Source organism: Mirounga angustirostris, unplaced genomic scaffold, assembly GCF_029215605.1.
Source record: "Mirounga angustirostris isolate CCGP_5_RB_7025 unplaced genomic scaffold, mMirAng1.0.hap1 SCAF_7, whole genome shotgun sequence".
Lineage (NCBI taxonomy): Eukaryota > Metazoa > Chordata > Mammalia > Carnivora > Phocidae > Mirounga > Mirounga angustirostris.
The window spans coordinates 23,544,698-23,566,186 of record NW_026991715.1 but is presented as its reverse complement, the minus strand read 5'-3'; the positions used below and the strand labels follow the sequence as shown (position 1 = coordinate 23,566,186).

The following is a 21,489-nucleotide window of genomic DNA, read 5'->3' as shown; positions in this document are numbered from 1 at the left end:
TGGCAAATGGAAATTCCATTTTTCCAATCAGCAGCCCCCAAATCCTTGGAGTTATCTTTGGTGTCTTTCTTTCAAACACCACATTGAATCCATGAGCAATTCCTGTTGATTGTACTTGACATTTATGCATATTCCAGTCGCTTCTCACCACCACTGCCCCCCAATCCAAGCCCCCAATGTTTCTCTTCTTGATTATTACTGTAGCCTCTGTCTTATCTTTGTTTTCTCGCTATTTGCCACCCTATAGCCTTCACTCAGAGGTCACACTGTAAGTGAGAACTTCTCTGACTACCCTAGATAAGAACAGTCTTTTTCCAATCAAGACTGCTTAGCCTGCTTTATTTTTTTCAGAGTTCTTAACCAGCCCCTGACCACACAGCTATATAACTACATCTGGTGTATGTGTGTCTGTACACACACAGAAAACCAATCAGAGCGAGAGAGATGAATATGTGTATATGTGCATTTTGCGTCAGTGCGTTTTGTAACTTCTAAGTGTTGGTACCATACCAGCCAGAAGAAGCATGAGGTTACAAAGTGGAGGCTCTGAAATCAGAATATGCAGCTTTGATGTGTGATGGAGACACTGGACTAGCTGGGTGACCTTGGGTAGACTAGTTGACCTCCGTGGGCCTCCATTTTCTCATCTGCAAATTATCCATACTTTAGAGGCTGTTTTAACAAGTAAGTAAACGAACATGTGAAAAGCCTACAAAAAGCCTGTAATTTGAGACCTGATAAAAATGGTCTGATGAGAAAGTCTTTTTCATTTGCACCTGTTTTCACCCAAAATGAATCTCAAAGCAGAAGAAAGCAAAGTGAGCATCCAGCTCTTCTCCACGGCTTTGCCCCATCATTTGTGTGTGTGTGTGTGTCCAGTCAGGGACGCTGTTGTCTTGTTCTGGGCTCTGTCCCCGAGGCCTCGGCTGCAGGGCACTTCCTCCTACCTGCTCGTGTCCAGGAGGGAATCAGAAACCACAGCTTCTTCCTTCCTGGTGCTGACGATTTCATTGTAATTCTCTTTCTCTGTTTCCCCTTATGCTTTGTGTTTACTGCCGAAATTGGCAGTGAAACTTTAGCCATATTATTAAGTGAATTTTAAAGTAAATACTATAGGAAGATACGTTCTCTTTATTTTGCTCCAAGGCTGTGAGCCGCGATATGCTGTTAAGTTTTTGGTCAAGCTGTTGTACATACCACCTGCATAGCATTCACCTGAGGAGTCTGTCAGATGTAGGCTCCCGGGCCGCACACCTGCACACTTGTGAACCTGAGTTTTGACAGGAACCTTGGAGGGGTGCCTGGGTGGCTCAGATGGTTGGGCGTCTGCCTTCGGCTCAGGTCATGACAGGAACCTTGGTAATGTTACGCACCCTGAACTGGGAGCCACAGTACCGCAAGGAGGGCTTCGGGAATGATTTCTTTTACCCGACTTGCACTGGCCCTGCCCACTTGGACTGCATGCCTTGTGACCATTCCAAAGCCCGCTATGCCGCGGTCACGGAAGGGGGATCCTAACTTACATGTGATACGGAGACAGACCAAAATGTACAAGTAGTTAGCGCTAGGTGGTTGGATACACATCCTTTCTTTTTTTCTTTTTTAACAGAATGACAATTTTTTTTCTTTTTTTTTTATTCTTATGTTAATCCCCATACATTACATCATTAGTTTTAGATGAAGTGTTCCATGATTCATTGTTTGTACATAACACCCAGTGCTCCATGCAGAATGTGCCCTCCTCAATACCCACCACCAGGCCAACCCATCCTCCCACCCCCCTCCCCTCTAGAACCCTCAGTTTGTTTTTCAGAGTCCATCGTCTCTCATGGTTCGTCTACCCCTCCGATTTCCCCCCCTTCATTCTTCCCCTCCTGCTACCTTCTTCTTTTTTTTTTTTTCTCTTAACATATATTGCATTATTTGTTTCAGAGGTACAGATCTGGGCAAGACTGTTGAATCCCAGATCTGTACATCATTAGTTTTAGATGAAGTGTTCCATGATTCATTGTTTGTGCACAACACCCAGTGCTCCATGCAGAACGTGCCCTCCTCAATACCCATCACCAGGCTAACCCATCCTCCCACCCCCCCCCCCCCAGAACCCTGTTTGTTTTTCAGAGTCCATCGTCTCTCATGTTTCGTCTACCCCTCCGATTTCCCCCGCTTCACAGAATGACAATTTTATTCCATGTTGTGTAGCTTCTGGAAAACTCTATTATATGTACACTTGTGAAAAAATGAGAGTGGAAAAAGGCAAATAATGTCTTAGCATTATTAAGAAAATATTCTTTTTCTCTATAGGAATCAAAATGTTCTTTAATTAGACACACGTCCTTTTTATATTATCTCTCCCATTTCTTCGCACAGTTTACCATAAGCATGTATTCCTTTCTGAACTAGAGACAAACTCACACATACATCATGTAAAGGCAAACACCCGAAAGAAAATCCGTCACTCGCTAGCCCTGGTGGTTTTATAGGTGATGTTTCTTTTCTTCATCTTGTCGATTTTTTGGTAAATTATTCATCAAATAATTATCTTCAGTTAGAGAAATGCTGGTTTCTCTGTAATAGGACGTAAATTATGTGTGGTGTATTTGGTGGGGGACTACAAGAAAAGGAAATGATTTAAGGAATTTTACTTGGTAAAATCTTAAGTATCAAAGCATTTATCATAAAAGATCAATCTTATCTGCATTTTTTTTAAAGATTTTATTTATTTATTTGACAGAGAGAGACACAGCGAGAGAGGGAACACAAGCAGGGGGAGTGGGAGAGGGAGAAGCAGGCTCCCCACAGAGCAGGGAGCCCGATGCGGGACTCGATCCCAGGACCCTGGGATCATGACCCGAGCCGAAAGCAGTCGCTTAACCAACTGAGCCACCCAGGCGCCCAATCTTATCTGCATTTTTCACACAAGTAATGATCTTATCATGGTAATGCCCTGAGTTTGTAAATACAGCATAAAATCTGGGACAACAGTGGCATGGACTATCAGTAGATAAAATTATATTAGTTATCATGTCCTGTGAGATGTACATGGTATGATTATTTGATTTACGTGTATGTAATATACTGTATTTGTGTAAATACATGGACACATAAATATGCTTAAAGAATATACGTTAAAACATTGTTAAAATAATGCTTTTGTTAAATACTGTAAGAATTGCCTTTGTTGTACAAGAGTGAATTACATTCTCTTCAGAGATGAGAGCTCCCCATCCCTCCCTATTCCTCTTCAGACAGCCTGAAAGGGACGTGTTGGCTCAACATCCAGGACAACCGCTGTGAGGTGAACATTAATGGAGCTACGCTGAAATCGGAATGCTGTGCCACACTCGGAGCTGCCTGGGGGAGCCCCTGCGAACGGTGTGAACTAGGTAGGAGCCTGCCCAGGAGCTCCTTCTGGGCTTCTCACTGGAAAGCTGTTGCTTCAGCTAGGCGGGCACCTGTTTCCCTATGTATTTCTGGAGTGACGAAGACTGTAAGATCATTACCCTCCCTAAAATGTCTTCTCTGGTGAAATTTATTCACTTGTTGAAATATGTATTTGGTTTATCCTTTTACTGTAAGCAGACCTTCTGAGCATTTTAGACGAGAAAGGGAATTTCTGGAATTTAGCTGCTGGGTGACTGTCAGTATTCTCCAGTGTCCTTGTTTGCGCATGTCCATATAGAATGTGATGTCTCTTTCCTTTAAACCTATATGTAAGTAAGTAAAGCTTACTTGTAATTCAGCTGACATCGTGAAAACAAAAGTGAATGGTAGGAAAACTGAGAATCTCCATATGGGTCAACCCTGACGGGAGTTAACACAGTGTGTCATGTACCATCCTGAATTGAATGGAGAGCACCTGGAGTCCTTGGGCTCTAAGACCCCAGCTTGTGGTTTCTATTCAGTTCAACTTAGATTCCACTGTACTGTTTCTTGAACTTGAAACAGTTACATTTTCTCTTATAATGAAGTAAAAATGTGTCCTCTTGTTCTCATAGATACAGCTTGCCCAAGAGGGTTTGCCAGGATTAAAGGTGTTTCTTGTGAAGGTGAGTGTATACTTGGATGATACTGTAAGTCGTTAGAGCAGTAGGCAAAATGAACATTCACTTTGGAGATATTTATCATTTTTAAAAGCCTTGAAATTGTAATAAAAATACTCAATGTACTCAACAAATGCTTTAGACTAATATTCTCGGAAAACAGCTTAGAGTTCCCCATTTCTCCTTTTTTATGCTGTTGGGTAATTTTGCATCAGGACGGGGTGCCTGGGTGGCTCAGTCGTTAAGCATCTGGCTTCGGCTCAGGTCATGATCCCTGGGATCGAGCCCCGTATCAGGGGGGTCCTGGGATCAAGCCCCGCATCAGGCTTCCTGCTGCATAGGAAGCCTGCTTCTCCCTCTCCCACTCCCCCTGCTTGTATTCCCTCTCTCACTGTGTCTCTGTCAAATAAATAAAATCTTTAAAAAAATTTTTTTTTCATGGGGCCATCATTAGGCATAAAGGCACAAAACAGCTGGGAGAGGAGCATGTCTGGGCTGTTTTATGGATGGGCAAGGCCGTGGTCATTTTCACAGCTGGTACCTAGGACATCCGGTGGTTGCGTTGTGGAATATTTCTGTTCGACTCAAGTAATAATCCAGATTGTATTACAGATTGAATATGCTATATGGGAAGACTACACCTGCTTTTTCTATTTCTAACATCTTTATCCCTCTGCTCACTTTATTTCCCTGCAGACGTTAACGAGTGTGAGGTATTTCCTGGCGTTTGTCCAAATGGACACTGTGTCAATAGCAAAGGATCTTTTCACTGTGAGTGCCCCGAAGGCCTTACGTTGGATGGAACTGGCCGTGTGTGTTTGGGTAAGATTCATATCTTTATGTATTATTACGCATGAAACCAGGGATGAATTTTTCTTATTTCTTGGGCATTGACCACTTCAAAATCATTGGGTCTATAGCTGGAAAACTGGCTTTAAATGAAATATTTGGTTGGGGGGAATCACTAGAGTATATTTTTAAAGTGAATGTGTTTAAATGACATGGATTCTGTATAATATAGGAAGTTGGTCCTGCTCAAAAACTCTCTCAAAAAGTTAGTTTCTTTAATCAGATATTTTAGGTAGTTTCAGTCTTTCACATTGGTCAATGGGATAAGAGAACTATGTATATTTTGAACATAAAAGAAAAATTGGAAACTAGTGTTTGGGGTCAACATTTATCAGTTCATTGCAGCTGCACTCTTAAATAAGACAGTGGGGGAGGTCATAGGCAAGGTTGTTGTCTCTCTTTGAAAACATTGCTTGATCCTAGACATTCCTTTATCACCTTAGAGTTTAAATTTTCTTAATGCTCCTTTTTGTAAAGATCTAAAATGAGGAAGCTCTTTTTTTCAACATCTTTAGTATAGAAATGCCTACTTGAGAGGTGCCTGGCTGTCTCAGTTCTTGGAGCATGTGACTTGATCTCACAGTCATGAGTTTGAGCCCCATGTTGGGTGTAGAGATTACTTAAACACATAAAAATAAAAGCAGAAATGCCTAGTTGACTTTATCATTATCAGGGTCATGCTTAACTAAATCTGAGTTTAATGATTGAAAAAGAAACTTTCCTTAATTATATATTGTATCTAAATAATGTTTTATTTACTTAAGGGTTTTTTTTTTCCAATATGCATTGGAACAGTAAGTTTTAGTTTGTAAAATAACTGTATATAGGTTTGTATTTGAAATTTAAGCTTGTAGACAAAGCATGAGTAATGACAGTGTTATATTCAAAGATCTTTAAGGTATTTAAATGAATTGGTGATTTTTATTTTATTTTTTTAAAAATCTTTTACTCATTTATTAGAGAGAGAGAGCAAACACGAGCAGGGGGGAGGGGCAGAGGGAGAGGGAGAAGCAGGCTCCCAGGTGAGCAGGGAGCCCTACATGGGGCTCAATCCCAGGACCCTAGGATCACAACCTGAGCCGAAGGCGGACACTTAACTGACTGAGCCACCCAGGTACCCCACACGTATCAGTGAATTTTAAAATTAATAGTACAAGATATTTGCAACACCGTACAGAGTCATTATAATTAACATGAATTTCATTTTAAGCTAATTTTTAATAGTATATTTAAATTAGGATACAAAGTATGGCTATGAAGTCATGTGGAATTGATTAGAAATTATAATATCTGGGAGATGGACATTAAGGAGGACATGTGCTGTGATGAGCACTGGGTGTTATACGCAACTAATGAATCATTGAACACTACATCAAAAAATGATGTACTATATGTTGGCGAATTGAATTTAAATTTAAAAAAACACAGGAAAAAGAAGAAATTATAATATCCAAAAGTCCAATAATAAAAATTCTTTTCAGATTTTTATTGTTAAATTATCTAAAAAGTTTAGAAAAAAGTAAAGTATCTTTTGAAGATGCTAAATAATATCGTCAGTATGGTCAAATGACTAATAATATCAAATAGCCTTCAGTAACAAAAAGATGTTATATGTGAAGATATATGTGATTGTAGATTATTACTCAACAAAATAAATTCCCAATAATATCACTCGAAATCACACCTTTTATAATGTTCCAAAAGGATGTATTAGAGTTTTCATCCAGGTACTTGGGTAAATGTTTTTGTCACTACTCGAGTTATGGTACAAAATGAATTGCGGCTGGGGATGTGAGGAGGTTTCGAGAAGAGACTGACATTTAGACATATAAAATATCCTGAGAAGAAAAGTAGAGATAAACTGCTCTGATAGGAACTGATCTAGATCAGGGGTCCAAATTCAAATCCTCTCAGGGGCCAGGCAGGTAACATAAATGAGGGAAGTGGTAGTAAGGCATAGTGAGGACCGCAGCAAACTCTAGAGCTCATGAACTATCCAGAGGTTTCCAAATACATATTTTAATTTCTGCCCAAGTCAGTAAAAACATTCCCAGGCCATAATGTGGTCAGTGTGCAGTGTTTTGATTACTGAGGCAAATATTGATACGGATCTGTGTAGCAAAGACACAGGATTACTCTGCCAGGCTCTCATAACTCTTTACATATTAAGTTCAAATGATTTTGGGGGTGTTTTGTTTTGTTTTGTTTTTAGCTAATCTCACTTCTTTTTTTTTTGTTTGTTTTTTTGTTTTGTTTTTTTTATTCTTATGTTAATTCCCATACATTACATCATTAGTTTTAGATGTAGTGTTCCATGATTCATTGTTTGTGCATAACACCCAGTGCTCCATGCAGAATGTGCCCTCCTCAATACCCATCACCAGGCTAACCCATCCTCCCACCCCCCTCCCCTCTAGAACCCTGTTTGTTTTTCAGAGTCCATCATCTCTCATGGTTCGTCTACCCCTCCGATTTCCCCCGCTTCATTTTTCCCCTCCCGCTACCTTCTTCTTCTTTTTTTTTTTCTTAACATATATTGCATTATTTGTTTCAGAGGTACAGATCTGAGATTCAACAGTCTTGCACAATTCACAGCGCTTACCAGAGCACATACCCTCCCCAGTGTCTATCACCCAGTCACCCCATCCCTCCCACCCCACCCCCCACTCCAACAACGCTCAGTTTGTTTCCTGCGATTAAGAATTCCTCATATCAGTGAGATCATATGATACATGTCTTTCTCTGTTTGACTTATTTCACTCAACATAATACCCTCCTAGCTAATCTCACTTCTTGAGCAAATTACATCAGTGACCTCAGAAAAAGTTTGACTTAGTCCACAGTTCTCAGGGTACCTAAATAAAACTTGTGTATCTTGTGAAGATCCTTAGTGACAGTGTTGGATGGGGTTGGCTGGGACTGGGAGTGGCCACTGGGTGCCTTGAGGTCATGAGGCTCCGGAGATTACTGTTGTACCTCACACTGGTAGAGAGCATGGCTTTGGGGCTGGTGATGGTGCGGATACCTGAGGCAGAATACCTACTGTGAATACCTGTATTCAGTCTACCAAGTCAAAATGTAAATTTACCACAGTGATTTCTTTCTTTAAAAATAGGACTTTTTAATTACCATCCTTGGAAATGGACGTGACTGTAAGCTAAAGGAGGTTGCTCAAGTTGATGCGGCTTGAGCACTTGAAAGAATCAGTATTGACAGTGACTAAAATAGTAAACACATTTATTTGTTTATGTCTATATTTCCATTAGGGATGCCATACTCTGTTCAGCAATTTCAGGTTTAGGAAAAGATTGAATGTCTTGAAAGGCTTTCATCAAATAAAACATATTATTTGATTAAAGAAAACCTTTTTTATCTCATTATCCATACAGCCAAATGTTTGACTGTAGTTGGACCAACAGCTCTGTTGACTAACAGTTAAATGTGTTATTTACCGACCATGCTAATTTATCCTATCTTGTGACTCTTGTCAGTCTTCTAAGATCCTGGTATATTTCAAGATTGAAGGGAAAATGTGACATGTAAGCAAATAATTTGGCCCCTGACTAGGGCAAATTTACATAATGCAGGACAAAAACCATACCAAAGGTAAATTTGACAGAAAAAAAATAACTTTAAATGCAAAAACATTTTTTTTTTCCTTTGTAAAGCTGTTTTAGTAGTTGTCCCAAGTTGGCAGATGGATTACAGTTGATCATTTACTGCTTCTGACTGGGACAGGACAGAACTGGTTGCAAGCCACTTTAAGCAATTCAGTGAACAACAAGAATCTGTCACTACTCTGAAAAACAAACAGGGTTCTAGAGGGGCGGGGGGTGGGAGGATGGATTAGCCTGGTGGTGGGTATTGAGGAGGGCACATTCTGCATGGAGCACTGGGTGTTATGCACAAACAATGAATCATGGAACACTTCATTTAAAACTAATGATGTAATGTATGGGGATTAACATAAGAATTAAAAAAAAAAAGAATCTGTCACTAAAGTAATCTTATTCTTTCTGAAATGAGCAATACACAAAAGGGATCATGGATGATGATAGGAAGGCGTCTGGTCACAAGGGAATCTTTCCTTCCTGAAGGTGTCTTGTGAAAATAAAGTAATACTGAGGAACCCACCTTTGTTCTCTTCAGGTGACTGTATGGAGTCCATTCCAGGAGGTCAGGGACTCTGTCTTTCACCCATTATCGTATTTCCAGAGCTCGGCATCATGCCAGGTGCTGAGCTGAAACTCAGTATATGAATGGTCAATGAACGTGACACCTTCATCTCAAACTGTGATTTCACTTGCCGTGTAGACATCCGCATGGAGCAGTGTTATTTGAAGTGGGATGAAGATGAATGTGTCCATCCTGTTCCTGGAAAGTTTCGCATGGATGCCTGCTGCTGTGCGGTTGGGGCAGCCTGGGGCACGGAGTGTGAGGAATGCCCCAAACCTGGCACCAAGGAGTATGAGACCCTGTGCCCCCGGGGGCCGGGCTTTGCTAACAGAGGGGACGTTCTTACGGGGCGGCCATTTTACAAAGGTAACTTTCAGGGTCGCGTTGACCTCTCTGCACCAAAGCTCACCTCCCACTTTCTCTCCGATTTGGTTTTGCTTCATGCATGTAATTTGCCACTTTATTTTCTTTGTTAAACGTGAATTGTGGCCGACCTTTTGGCCCAGGAATATGAATCACCTATATGGGCCGGTACTGAAGTAAAGATGTAAAACACGCCACTAATCTCACTTTTCATACATCCTTCCACACTGTGTCTCTGCTGACCAGATGCAGCCCTGATGCAGCAGAAAGCTCCCTACCCCCCCCCCCAAAACCTTACCAAATGAACGGTCAGAAAGAAAGAGATCGGAACCCTTCACTGAAAAGGGTTGAAACTTTCTCCGTGGCATCCACGTGATCACTGACGATGTCGAGGGCCCCCGTTTGGACTTGGGAACATTATTTTCCATCGTGATAGCTTGTCAGCTTTCACCGAGGGACCCACACTTCCCAGTCAGCTGGCTCTCCATTCCTGCTTTGTTCTGCTTTCAGACATCAATGAATGCAAAGCTTTCCCCGGGATGTGCGCTTACGGCAAGTGCCGAAATACAGTCGGCAGCTTCAAGTGCCGTTGTAACAGCGGATTTGCCCTGGACATGGAGGAAAGAAACTGCACGGGTAAGCCCGCTCTTTTGCTGGCTCTGGCGGCCCCGGGCTCTCCTCTCTCGCTCTGTTGCAAAGTACTGCCTTCGGAAAAAGCCCACGTTTGGCTCCTTGGGTTTTATTCCCTGCTCTTAAATCACTTCTCCAAGGGGCGCCTGGGTGGCTCAGTCGGTTAAGCGACTGCCTTCGGCTCAGGTCGTGATCCTGGAGTCCCGGGATCGAGTCCCGCATCGGGCTCCCTGCTCGGCGGGGAGCCTGCTTCTCCCTCTGACCCTCCTCCCTCTCGCGCTCTCTGTCTCTCATTCTCTCTCTCACAAATAAATAAAATCTTTAAAAAAAAAAAATAATAAGGGCGCCTGGGTGGCTCAGTTGGTTGGGCGACTGCCTTCGGCTCAGGTCATGATCCTGGAGTCCCTGGATCGAGTCCCGCGTCGGGCTCCCTGCTCGGTGGGGAGTCTGCTTCTCCCTCTGACCCTCCCCCTTCTCATGTGCTCTCTCTCTCTCTCGTTCTCTCTGTCTCAAATCAAAAAAAATAATAATAATCACTTCTCCAAACCAGCTCTTGTGAGAGCCGCACCACAGCATGAAAATGCTGTTTTACCTGAGGAACAACAGAAAAGTAGGATTTCCGGGAGGATGAATACACTAGAGCAAGCGCTCATTGTCTAAATGATACATAATATCTCTTAAGAATGTGAAAGTTTGGGGCACCTGGGTGGCTCAGTTGGTTGGGTGACTGCCTTCCGCTCAGGTCATGATCCCGGAGTCCCGGGATCGAGTCCCACGTCGGGCTCCCTGCTCGGCAGGGAGTCTGCCTCTCTCTCTGACCCTCCCCCCTCTCATGCTCTCTATCTCATTCTCTCTCTCAAATAAATAAATAAAATCTTTAAAAAAAAAAAAAGAATGTGAAAGTTCGTAGTAGAGCAGTTGTAACTTATTTGCCTCATCTGTGAAGAGTTTCCTCAGTAATTATGTTCCAGTCGCCATCCATGTATCCCTGTCCATACCTGTTCCCTTTAGTTTGACAAGATAGGAAGTCCAGAGTTTTCTATGACATTAAATAAATTATTCCAGACTCTTGAACTGTATCTCCAAGATCTTATTTTCACAACTCTCTTTATTCATCCCCCCGTTGGGCTTTTTCCTTCCCTCTGCCCTCACCCCTGCTGATCGCCACTGAAATGTGCTTCTGACTCCTTCCTCACTCTCTATTGTGGAAGGTACTGGAGTCCCCAGGTCGCCGCCCGCCTCGACCATCCCTGGAGCATTTCTGAACTTTCCGCCTCCCCTGCTGCCCCAGATCCTCACCCCCTACGTGGCTTTCCTGCTTGGCTCTCAGGCTTCTGACCTCATTCCTTCTCCTTCAGCTGGACTCACGGCTGCTCAGCAACACCATTCACCTCTTACATCCCTGACTGACTCTCCACTCCACCTGTAGACCTCCTCTGACCCGCACGCCCTCTCAGGCCCCTGCTCACTGCCACTCTTCTTTCTTGACATCCACTCTCACGGCCAGATCCCTGCTCGCACCACCCCCCCCTCGGGCAGTGAGATTTCATGTTCCACGGTTTTCCGCTCCTCCGCATGCCCTCCCCCTTGCTGCACCTGCTCCAGCCCTTGTCAGCAGGCTCCCTCCTCTTTCTGCAGCACTTCCCTCCCTTTCCTATTGCTTTCCTGGGACCTGAAAACAAGTTCACGCGTTTCCTCCGCCATCTTGTCCCTCATGCTGCCACCCCGTTGCCCTGCTTTTATCTCTCACCTCTCTCTCCTGAAGAGCCGTTTGCTTTCTACATCCATGTAATTTTGACTTCTGCCCTCCCTCGTGGAGGCACATATACATTCTCTCACAGAACACCTTTGTCAGGTTGAAAAAATACCTTTCTCTTGGTGCATACTCTCCATGACCTCTCTGCTGGCCGCATCCCCTCCTCGATTTTCTTCTCTCTTGGTCTCTGTGGTCCTTCCCTGTCTCGGTCATCCATCTGTGCCAGTGATGTGTCTTTGTTCATCTTCACAGATTCTTCCTGCCCTTGGCATTTTCCAGAGTCCTCCGCCTCTCACAGCTGCCTATGGCCCCCTGCCTGCACAGGCAGGCTCTGTCCTCTCCTCTGCCTCAGTGCCACACTTGCATCTGCCATCCCGCAGCGCCTCTTCACTTTAGCCTCCCTTTGTCCCATCCCCACCCTTCCTCTGCCTAGCGACCTCCTTGTCTATAGCAATAGCATCATTTCACTCAGGATCGAGGCCTCAGATCTAGTTTTGGTCTCTCCCTGTCTCGGACAAGGAAGAAGTTATGTATATTTTCCATCGCAGTGGTTGTTCCAAGTACCATACTCTTTGTTCTTTCTTCAAGACTCTTGTAGGTGCCATCTCAGCTCCTCAGGAAATAGACTCTGAGCAGAGATTAGCCTACAGAAGGTTTACTAGGGATTGCTCTTGGGATCGACACCTCGGGGAGGGAACGGAAGAAAGCAGAAGTGGGCCGGGCGGCCATCAGTCCCAGTGTGGCCCTCAGCCCACCCCACCGGGAGCTCTGGATCTAGGATGGCCCGTCAGAACTGTCTTAGGGCAACAAGACTAGGTGTCTGTGGACCTGTATGGTCAGTCTTTGGATACATCTGCCCAGAGAAGGGGTGTGAGTATGAGGAATGTTCCTCTTAGCTGAGGCATTTCTGGAAGATAGTTTACATCTCAGGGCTTTGTGCCCCAAAGCCCCCCAGAAGCAGCAGGGGAAAGGTGAGTAAGTCCTTCCTTCCTAAACGGGGAACTGGGCAACACGTGGCAGTATTCACTGCATGGCAGATTCTTCCAGGGTCTTCCATGCCATTGATCCTTCATGTTCACCAACCACCATGTGTTACTGCCCACAAAGCAACTTTCAGTGACTCACAGTTTTAAACCTGGATGAAGACAGGGTTCTTCCAGTTTTTGGTGTGAAATTAGCCAAGTTACTTAATGACTCTGAAACTCGCCGCCTTTAACTGTGTAAGAGAGACATTTGTTGGTCACACTGCAGTGTTGTGGTGTATAACATGACAGGACAGCGGGACACTGTTGGCCGCCGTTCTTCACAACATTTAAAGCCCGTGTTCTTTTGGCACCCTCACTAATCACACGCATCCTACCTGTCCTTGCTCTATCAACCTCTGCCATCCAGGCACTCTGCAATGGACTGTTCTCTGAAATGCATTACTTTTCTTCACCTGTGCACTTTATGTCTTGTCCTATTCATTCCACATCTTTAAAGTTAGAATTTCTTTTTTTTTTAAGATGTATTTATTTATTTTAGAGAGAGAGAGAGTGTGCGCTTGAGCCTGGGGAGGAGCAGAGGGACAGAGGAACTTTAGCAGACTCTTCATTGAGCTTAGAGTCCAGTGAGGGGCTTGATCTCAAGTCCCTGAGATCATGACCTGAGCTGTAACCAAGAGTCGGTCACTCAACCAACTGTGCCACCCAGGAGCCCCCTAAGGTTAGAATTTCTGTTCAAAGGACCAGTTCAAAGCCACCTCCTCCCAAAATACCAGTTTTTAGCAGAAAACCGTTTCCATGGATACAGCACTTTGTATGAGACAGGCACTGTTCTCAGCGCTTGACAAATACTGGTTCACTTAATCCTAGCAGGTGGGTTGTACTATACTCCCCATTTTACAGATGTGGAAATTGAGGCACACAGAAATGAAATGATTTTCCCAAGCCTCTTCACCCAGTAGATGATAGAACTAGGATTGGTACCTAGGTGTCTGCTTCCAGAGTCCACACTCCACACTGCAGCAACCAGCACATCACATCAGCCAGAACATGTCTGTGCTCTGCCAGTGAGTTCATTCTCTATTCTTCAAACATCTCTAACTACCAGCTTCTAGATACCGATAGACAACAAGCAAGAGAATCAATATGCATAGTGTTAGCTGCCTAATTGAATCAGTGAATGGTGTTAAGAATTTTGTTTAAAAGCATATCTTCAGTATTGCCTGTAATTTGGGAAATAAATAAAGACCAAATGCTGGGAGAAAGCATTTGACGTTCTGAGACTGAGACACCCAAGAGAGCATGTACAAGTTACCCCCTGATAAATCCTGTGATAGAAGAACTTCAGAATTAAAATTCACCAAAATGAAGAGATGCCAGCAAAGGCATTTTTTCTTACCAAAACTTTCCTGACCAAAAAAAAATTTTTTTAAATACATCATGTTTTCTCAATTATATTTATAGACATGACTTCTCTATGAAAAAAATCTCAGTTACGAGCATGGGATATTCCTCAGAGAATCTTGTTTCTGATAACATAAAAGCTGCCGTTGAAGAGTCTTATTTTCCGTAGTATGTAGAGCGACGAACACATCATTTTTCTTTATTTTTATTTTGAGAAATCCATCAGTAGCCCCTCCACATCTGAACGTGACAGAAAAACAGACCCCGGAGCATATTTCACAGCTCCGCCATATATGTACACTGTCTAGCTAGAAGTTGGGGGGCCACGTCTGCCTCTGAGGCTGGCTGGGTGTGCTGGTCACCAGCCACCCCACTGCGTGCCCAGGACTTCATTCCACGTGTCCACTGCGTCCTCATCTGCCACCTGCCTTGTCTGGCTCATACCGCAGTTGCTCTGCTCATCCCTCTGTTACCACTTCTAAGCCACAAAGAGAAATCCACAATTCCAGAATTCTTAAAGGCCAAGGCACACCTGCCCGTTGGCCGTGACAGTTTTGGCAGTTGGGGAAAGGAATGTGCCCAGGGCCCCGTTTGCCTCGAGCTGATCTCGGGCACGCGGAGCTTCTTCCTGCTAGCCGCTGACTTCGCCGGCACCTCCCAGGGGCTGCACCTTCCCCGGGAAGGCCGCACCTGCCCCACTGCTCTTCAGTACCTGCTCCTCTCATGCGATTTTTTTCATTTCTTTTCAACCCCGTGACTTAGACATTGATGAGTGCAGGATTTCTCCTGACCTCTGTGGAAGAGGCATCTGTGTCAACATGCCAGGCAGCTTCGAGTGTGAGTGCTTCGAAGGCTACGAAAGTGGGTTCATGATGATGAAGAACTGCATGGGTAAGTGTGCCTCAGCTCTTCCCGTCCAGTCTCCAAACCAGGGAGCTCGACCTTGGCCTGTCTCCGAGCCGTTAGCAGCATGCTTGGCCAGGTGCCGTGGTGAGCAAGAGAACAGATTTCAATGTCAGACAGGAAATCTGCTCCGAGATAACTCTCGGGGAGCCCCAGCCTCTTGGTGCCTCGGTGGCAGTGAGATACTGAGACTGGGTTCTGTTTGTTCATAGAATCTAAAATCAGCACAGACTTATACCCACAAGGGATTCACTTAACATTGCATGACCTTGGGGGGTGACCCCAAATTTATATTCAGCCACTCAAATCCCATGTTATTTCTTTTTTTGTGTGTTATTACAATCCCTTGGTACTGCCTACCTTTTGGTCCATATTTAGTGACTTACAGGACTCACCACACGGGACATAAAAGGTGATGATCAGTCTGTGATTTTTCCTTTACTTTGATTAGTGGTATGGATAGCAATATATGGTGCCTGGAATTTAGGGTGATGTGAAACAAATATTATTTATTTTTATCTCTTGTGAGTCTGCTTGTTTCATGCAAGTCAGTTCCCTGACAACTCACTGTCTTTAAGAAAAAAGCTTACCATTTATTTACTGGTAGTAGAAAAAGTGAGGAGAACATTATCCAAACCTCCTCTGAAACCTGTCTCTTACGTTTGAGTCCCACGTACCTCAGATGATCATTTTTCCCCCCATGCTGTATACGTGAATGTTTTCCCCTCAGAGTTCTTTAATGGATCTCACGTTTTTACCTTTCAGACATTGACGAATGTGAACGTAACCCTCTCCTTTGTAGGGGTGGCACCTGTGTGAACACTGAGGGCAGCTTTCAGTGTGACTGTCCATTGGGACACGAGCTGTCACCGTCACGTGAGGACTGTGTGGGTGAGTTTTTGTCTCCTCAGCACATAAACCCACCCAGCTCACCTGGTGGAGATCCTAAAGATCAGCGGTCAATTCTAACAAATTTGTTGTTTTGGGCACGTGCAATCTAGCTGGTTCAAAGTTGGAAAGTCAGAGCCCCTTTATTTGGATTCGGGCTGTGTCCTTAGAGAATGCCTCAGTGACACACTCAAAGGAGCCGGCATTGTCCTGGTGACCCACTGTTTGATGATAGGCATGCCTGTGGTGGACCCTGTGTCAGGCCACGTAGGTCCCTCCTCCACAGACGATGGGCTGGGGAAGCTGCTGCTGTTGGAAGGGCTGTTCCCTGAGGGCTCACCTGTGCATTCCCCTGTGCGTCTCCCTGCCATTCATTCAGCACCCCCGTGTCTGTCATCACGGGGTCTGCTCCTGTGTGTGGGAGCACGTGAGCTCCCTCGTCACCTTCCTGTCACAGAAAGATCCTGGTCTCTTCGCTGACAGAGCTGAGGGGTGGGGGGTGGCAGGGGTGCCGTGAGAACACCAGCTGGTCTTGCTGGTCTTGGAGTATTCCATCCGACAGCTTTTCATATGTATACGGAGGCCTCTGGGACTCCTGAGCTCTGGTGTGTTGGTTTTAAAACCTTGATGTGGTCAGGAAACATTTTCTTCACAGAAAATCTTTCTTGCAAGTGTCAGCAAGTAAAAACGGTTTAAAACAGAGCAGATGGCACACCCCCATTTCAAAACAGAATTTGAGCACACCTTTCCACTAGACATGTATTTATTTATAAACCCTATTTATATTGTTCTGCTAATATATTAGGTGAATCTTAAATCATACACTAAACAGACATTTTTAAAAGGTAAACTGAAAAAATTTTAAAGTTTTTTTTTTTTTTAAGATTTTATTTATTTGAGAAAGAGAGAGAGCCAGAGAGAAGGCATGAGCAGCGGGGAGGGGCAAAGGCAGAAGCAGAAGCAGACTCCTCGCTAAACAGGGAGCCCGACACGGGGCTCGATCCCAGGACCCTGGGATCATAACCTGAGCCAAAGGCAGGCGCTTAGCCAACTGAGCCACCCAGGCACCCTTAAATATTTTTATTTCATTTCAATAGTGGTACTAAAACTTTTTCATAAAGATGATTACAGAATATTTGTTCATCTTTGTGATTCAGTGAATCAGAGACCTGTTTCTAACTCGAATTTATTTTGTTAGTTTTCATGGATCCTATAGCTAAAAAAAAGTACCCCTTACAAGTGTATTATATAATATAAGATGCATATTTTTGCACATTTAATGAAATATGCATTTCATGATCATAGATATAAATCCACATGTCACGTAGTCTTCTTGGTAATTTTGAGAATCTGGGATGAAGGTCTAATTTTACCCAATGATATTGTCATTGTTTCTACCTTACGTTGTGTCTCACGAGTAGCTTATATGCTACTGTTTTCTTGCTGTTTTCTTATAATTGCAGTAATAGCACTACTTGATTCCACAGACCTTTGCAGAAGTTTTTTATAAGGCACCTGCCTATCTTATAAGGGTTAGTTGATTTTAAAGTAGGTGATGTAGATCCACCTGTCGAGGCACACTAAACACAGTAAGATGGAAACACACAAACAGTGCAGGCCCTGGTATCAGGCCCTGTGGCTTGGGGAACCAGCCTTCTTCCCTCAGGATCCTCCACATTATTCAGGCAACTCTTGACCATCTAATAAAGGCCAGGTGAGCATGCCAGTGTAAATTCGTATATTAAATATTAGTGAGTTTTATTTCTGGCATATGCTACATGTACATGGTCTCATGTTCACAACCCAGATGTGGCTACTTAAATTTAATTAAAATTTGGTAACATTAAAAATGTAATTCCTGGGGCACCGGGCTGGCTGCGTTGGTAGACCATGTGACTCTTGATTTGGGGGTTGTGAGTTTGAGCCCCATGTTGGGCAAAGAGATTATTTTTAAAAAAATTAAATTAAAAAATGTTTTTAAATTTCAGTTCCTTAATCATTTTGTTCATGCTTCAAATGCTCAATAGCAGCTATGTACTGGATAGCAGAGATACGGAACAGTCCCATCAGTGTACAGAGTTGTACTGGATGGTACCGTCTTAGATAGAAATACAGATTGCAGTATTTCCTTTGAACACCCCAGGAGATCATCTTATTTCCCCGAAAAGTACGCAAACCACCGTGGGGACCAGTAGTCACGTGCAACATTCCTTGGTACTTTAAATGATACGGTTACGGCAAAGACATTAATGCTGTGTATCTTTTTATAGATATAAATGAATGCTCCCTGAGTGACAATCTCTGTAGAAATGGGAAATGTGTGAACATGATTGGAACCTATCAGTGCTCCTGTAATCCCGGGTACCAGGCCACGCCAGATCGGCAGGGTTGTACAGGTCAGCGTCCACCAAGCGGGTCTGCAACTTGCGTTTCTCAAATCAGGCTAGGTCAGCTCCTGGCACCGAACTCACTATAATGAAGCCAGTGGAAGTCCTTTGTCCTAAATACGATTCTCAGAATGGGGACAGAGCTGTAGGATGCCATCGTTTTGTGGTTTTGCAGAGGAGTCTCTGGTTTTATCATGGAAAACACTCTAAACTCCATCACCACTGCATTTCTGAGTTCTGTAATCTTAGGCTCCTGGGGCTACATGTCCAATAGAATGCTTATCTAAAAGGAAGTAGAAAGAGCTAAGAGACACCGCGATCGTATAAAGATAAACCAACCCAATAGCGGGGAGAGAAATCCAAAGCCATTTAAGCATTATCTGTTTATTTATTTATTTTATTTTATTTTTATTTTTTTAAAGATTTTATTTATTTATTTGAGAGAGAGAGAGAATGAGAGAGAGCACATGAGAGGGGGGAGGGTCAGAGGGAGAAGCAGGCTCCCCGCCGAGCAGGGAGCCCGATGCGGGACTCGATCCCGGGACTCCAGGATCATGACCCGAGCCGAAGGCAGTCGCTTAACCAGCTGAGCCACCCAGGCGCCCCTAAGCATTATCTGTTTAAAGAGAAGAAAATCTCCCTTCCTTATTTTTTTTTTGTTGTTGTTGTTTTGAAGGAAGCAGGTCTGATAAGTCACGGGGTCGCAATGTTGTTTTCACAGATATCGACGAGTGTATGATCATGAATGGAGGCTGCGACACCCGGTGCACGAATTCAGAAGGCAGCTATGAATGCAGCTGCGGCGAGGGCTACGCCCTGATGCCCGACGGGAGGTCGTGCGCAGGTACGCCGCGGACAGCTCCCCGGTGTTACCTCCCAAATCTCACTCCCCGTGTTTGGAGGGGGTCTGGACCGCAGACACGGGGTTTGAGCTTACTCAGAGCCGTTCTTGTCTTTATTTAATGCTCACTTTCTGTCATCAGATATTGACGAATGTGAAAATAAGCCTGACATCTGTGATGGCGGCCAGTGTACCAACATTCCTGGGGAGTACAGGTGTCTGTGTTATGACGGCTTCATGGCTTCAATGGACATGAAAACGTGCATTGGTGGGTACCATGAAGACGGGATCGGTGCCACGCATACATCTGCATGCACACACACACACACGAGTGCACAGACCTACGAGCACGGGAGGAAGAGGCTTTTTCACTTACTTTAAAAATTCAAGCAGCTGTATTACAGGATGGGAAAGCTGAAACGGAAGAACTATTTGAACATAATTCTAGAGAATAATACTATGTCTTGCAAATAGATTATGTTTTAACACAATAGTCTGTGTATTTCGATAGTAGGCTCTTCAGTTTAAACGAGAGCTTTCACATTCCTAGGATGAACAAGTACTAACCAAAATGTTGAAAATAAATTTTCTAGATGTGAATGAGTGTGACTTAAATTCAAACATCTGCATGTTTGGGGAATGTGAGAACACCAAGGGCTCCTTCATCTGCCACTGTCAGCTGGGTTATTCCGTGAAGAAGGGGACTACAGGATGCACAGGTAGGTCCCAAACTAGGACCCCGTGTGCTTTGGCTTCTCCTGTTTCGGAGGCCAACCTTCAACATCATGGGTTCCTTTGCCCCTGTGAGACCGTGACCCACACCAGGTGGTGACCGTGCGATGAGTGTCTGCCCCAGAGCACGTGTGAAGGATGTGTCCCCTGTCTGGTGGCAGGGTGTCTCAGCCGGAGCGGGCTGTGGTCCGCCGTCGGAGTGGGGGCAGGGGCGTGCGGTCCGGGCCGCTGCTGCTGTTTGCACTGTTCACTTTCTTAGGAGGCCCACGGCCCCCACAGGAGACCTGGAGCCGTCCCACGTGTTGCTTATTTTTGCAATCCTTCTGACTGGACAGAATTAATGCAGACTTCTAGTTAGACCCTTTGCCTTCCTTTCCCCCCATCTTCCCCTCTCTTTTTCCCTCTTCTCTTTCTATTTGCTTTTGCCCTCTCTTGCCTTGGCCCCAGCTGACCCTCTCTTTTCTTTCTTCACTTTCTTTCTTTGCTCACCCCATCCACTTTGTCTCTTGTTTCCTTTCTCTGTTAAATTTAAGTTTTGAGCTTTTGCATAAAACGGGCGGGGAAGTCCCAAGGTGAGTGCTTTGGACCACGTCTTCCTCGTTGTTCAATTTAAAGCTGTCGTGTAGCATTTTGCTCAAGGCTGGTGGTGGGTGGCTTGGACCGCAGCCTGGCGCTTAACGTGAACACCTCCAGGGACAGGCGAGTGAGGAAAAGGGGGTACTCTGCGTGTTCACCACTAGGAAGGTTGAAGCAAAGCCAGTCGCTCTGTGCGTGTGCACGCATGTGTGGGAGCGCCCAGGATTGCAGCACCTACAACATGTAATCACTGAGCTGGATAGAAAAGATTATTCTTTCTATTCTAGGGAGCTCTGGAGAATCAAAGCTACATAGTTCATATACACATGTGTGTTTACGCATATGTAGTATGTATATATCTGCGTGTATGTATATATGTGTGTATCCGTAAAAGCTTCTGCTCATTTTCCAGATAAAATTTCCAGTGAGTATTTTTACATATTCTCAAATAAATAAAAGATGAATACACACTAAAATGATAGTTTTCAAATACTCTATACTATACTGTATTGATGCTAAAAATAACAAGAATTATTACTTATTTTAAAAGTCAGGTTTGTTTTAATCTTTATGAGAAACATGTAATAAATATTAATAGGAAAGAATAGGAGAGTCTTATTTTGGAAATGCGATTTCTTTTGACATCTTATAAAACATGCCCTCTGCATGGAGTTTTGTCTGGGCCCAGGCAGAGAGGTGGGGAGGGACAGACACACATATCTCCCTGGGGGGAGTATCTCTGTCCTACCAGAAAGTGACTGGCGGTTTCCTCTAGTAGAGAAGGGCTTGTTTGACTCGGATCGTGAACTTCCAAATCTTGTCAGTGCCTACAAAATTAAAAATAAGAATGATGTTAGTGGTTTGTTTTTTTTTTTTTTTCCGTGCCAACTTAGATAGTTCCATGTTTACTTAAAAATTTTACCTGTGCAGAATTAATTAGCTTTGTGTTTAATTTTCA

At 44.0% G+C, this 21,489-nt stretch overlaps 1 protein-coding gene across 1 annotated transcript in view; it reads left to right on the top strand.

The window, feature by feature from the left end:
- The window catches only part of FBN2 (fibrillin 2), a 257,403-nt gene that overhangs the window by 169,073 nt on the left and 66,841 nt on the right, over positions 1-21,489 (top strand). The window contains exons 21-31 of the mRNA XM_064595850.1: positions 3,249-3,386; positions 3,999-4,049; positions 4,740-4,865; positions 9,207-9,434; positions 9,942-10,067; positions 14,967-15,095; positions 15,873-15,998; positions 18,266-18,391; positions 19,104-19,226; positions 19,366-19,491; positions 19,817-19,942. Coding sequence (XP_064451920.1) covers positions 3,249-3,386; positions 3,999-4,049; positions 4,740-4,865; positions 9,207-9,434; positions 9,942-10,067; positions 14,967-15,095; positions 15,873-15,998; positions 18,266-18,391; positions 19,104-19,226; positions 19,366-19,491; positions 19,817-19,942 — 1,425 coding nt within the window. The remainder of the gene's footprint in view (positions 1-3,248; positions 3,387-3,998; positions 4,050-4,739; positions 4,866-9,206; positions 9,435-9,941; positions 10,068-14,966; positions 15,096-15,872; positions 15,999-18,265; positions 18,392-19,103; positions 19,227-19,365; positions 19,492-19,816; positions 19,943-21,489) is intronic.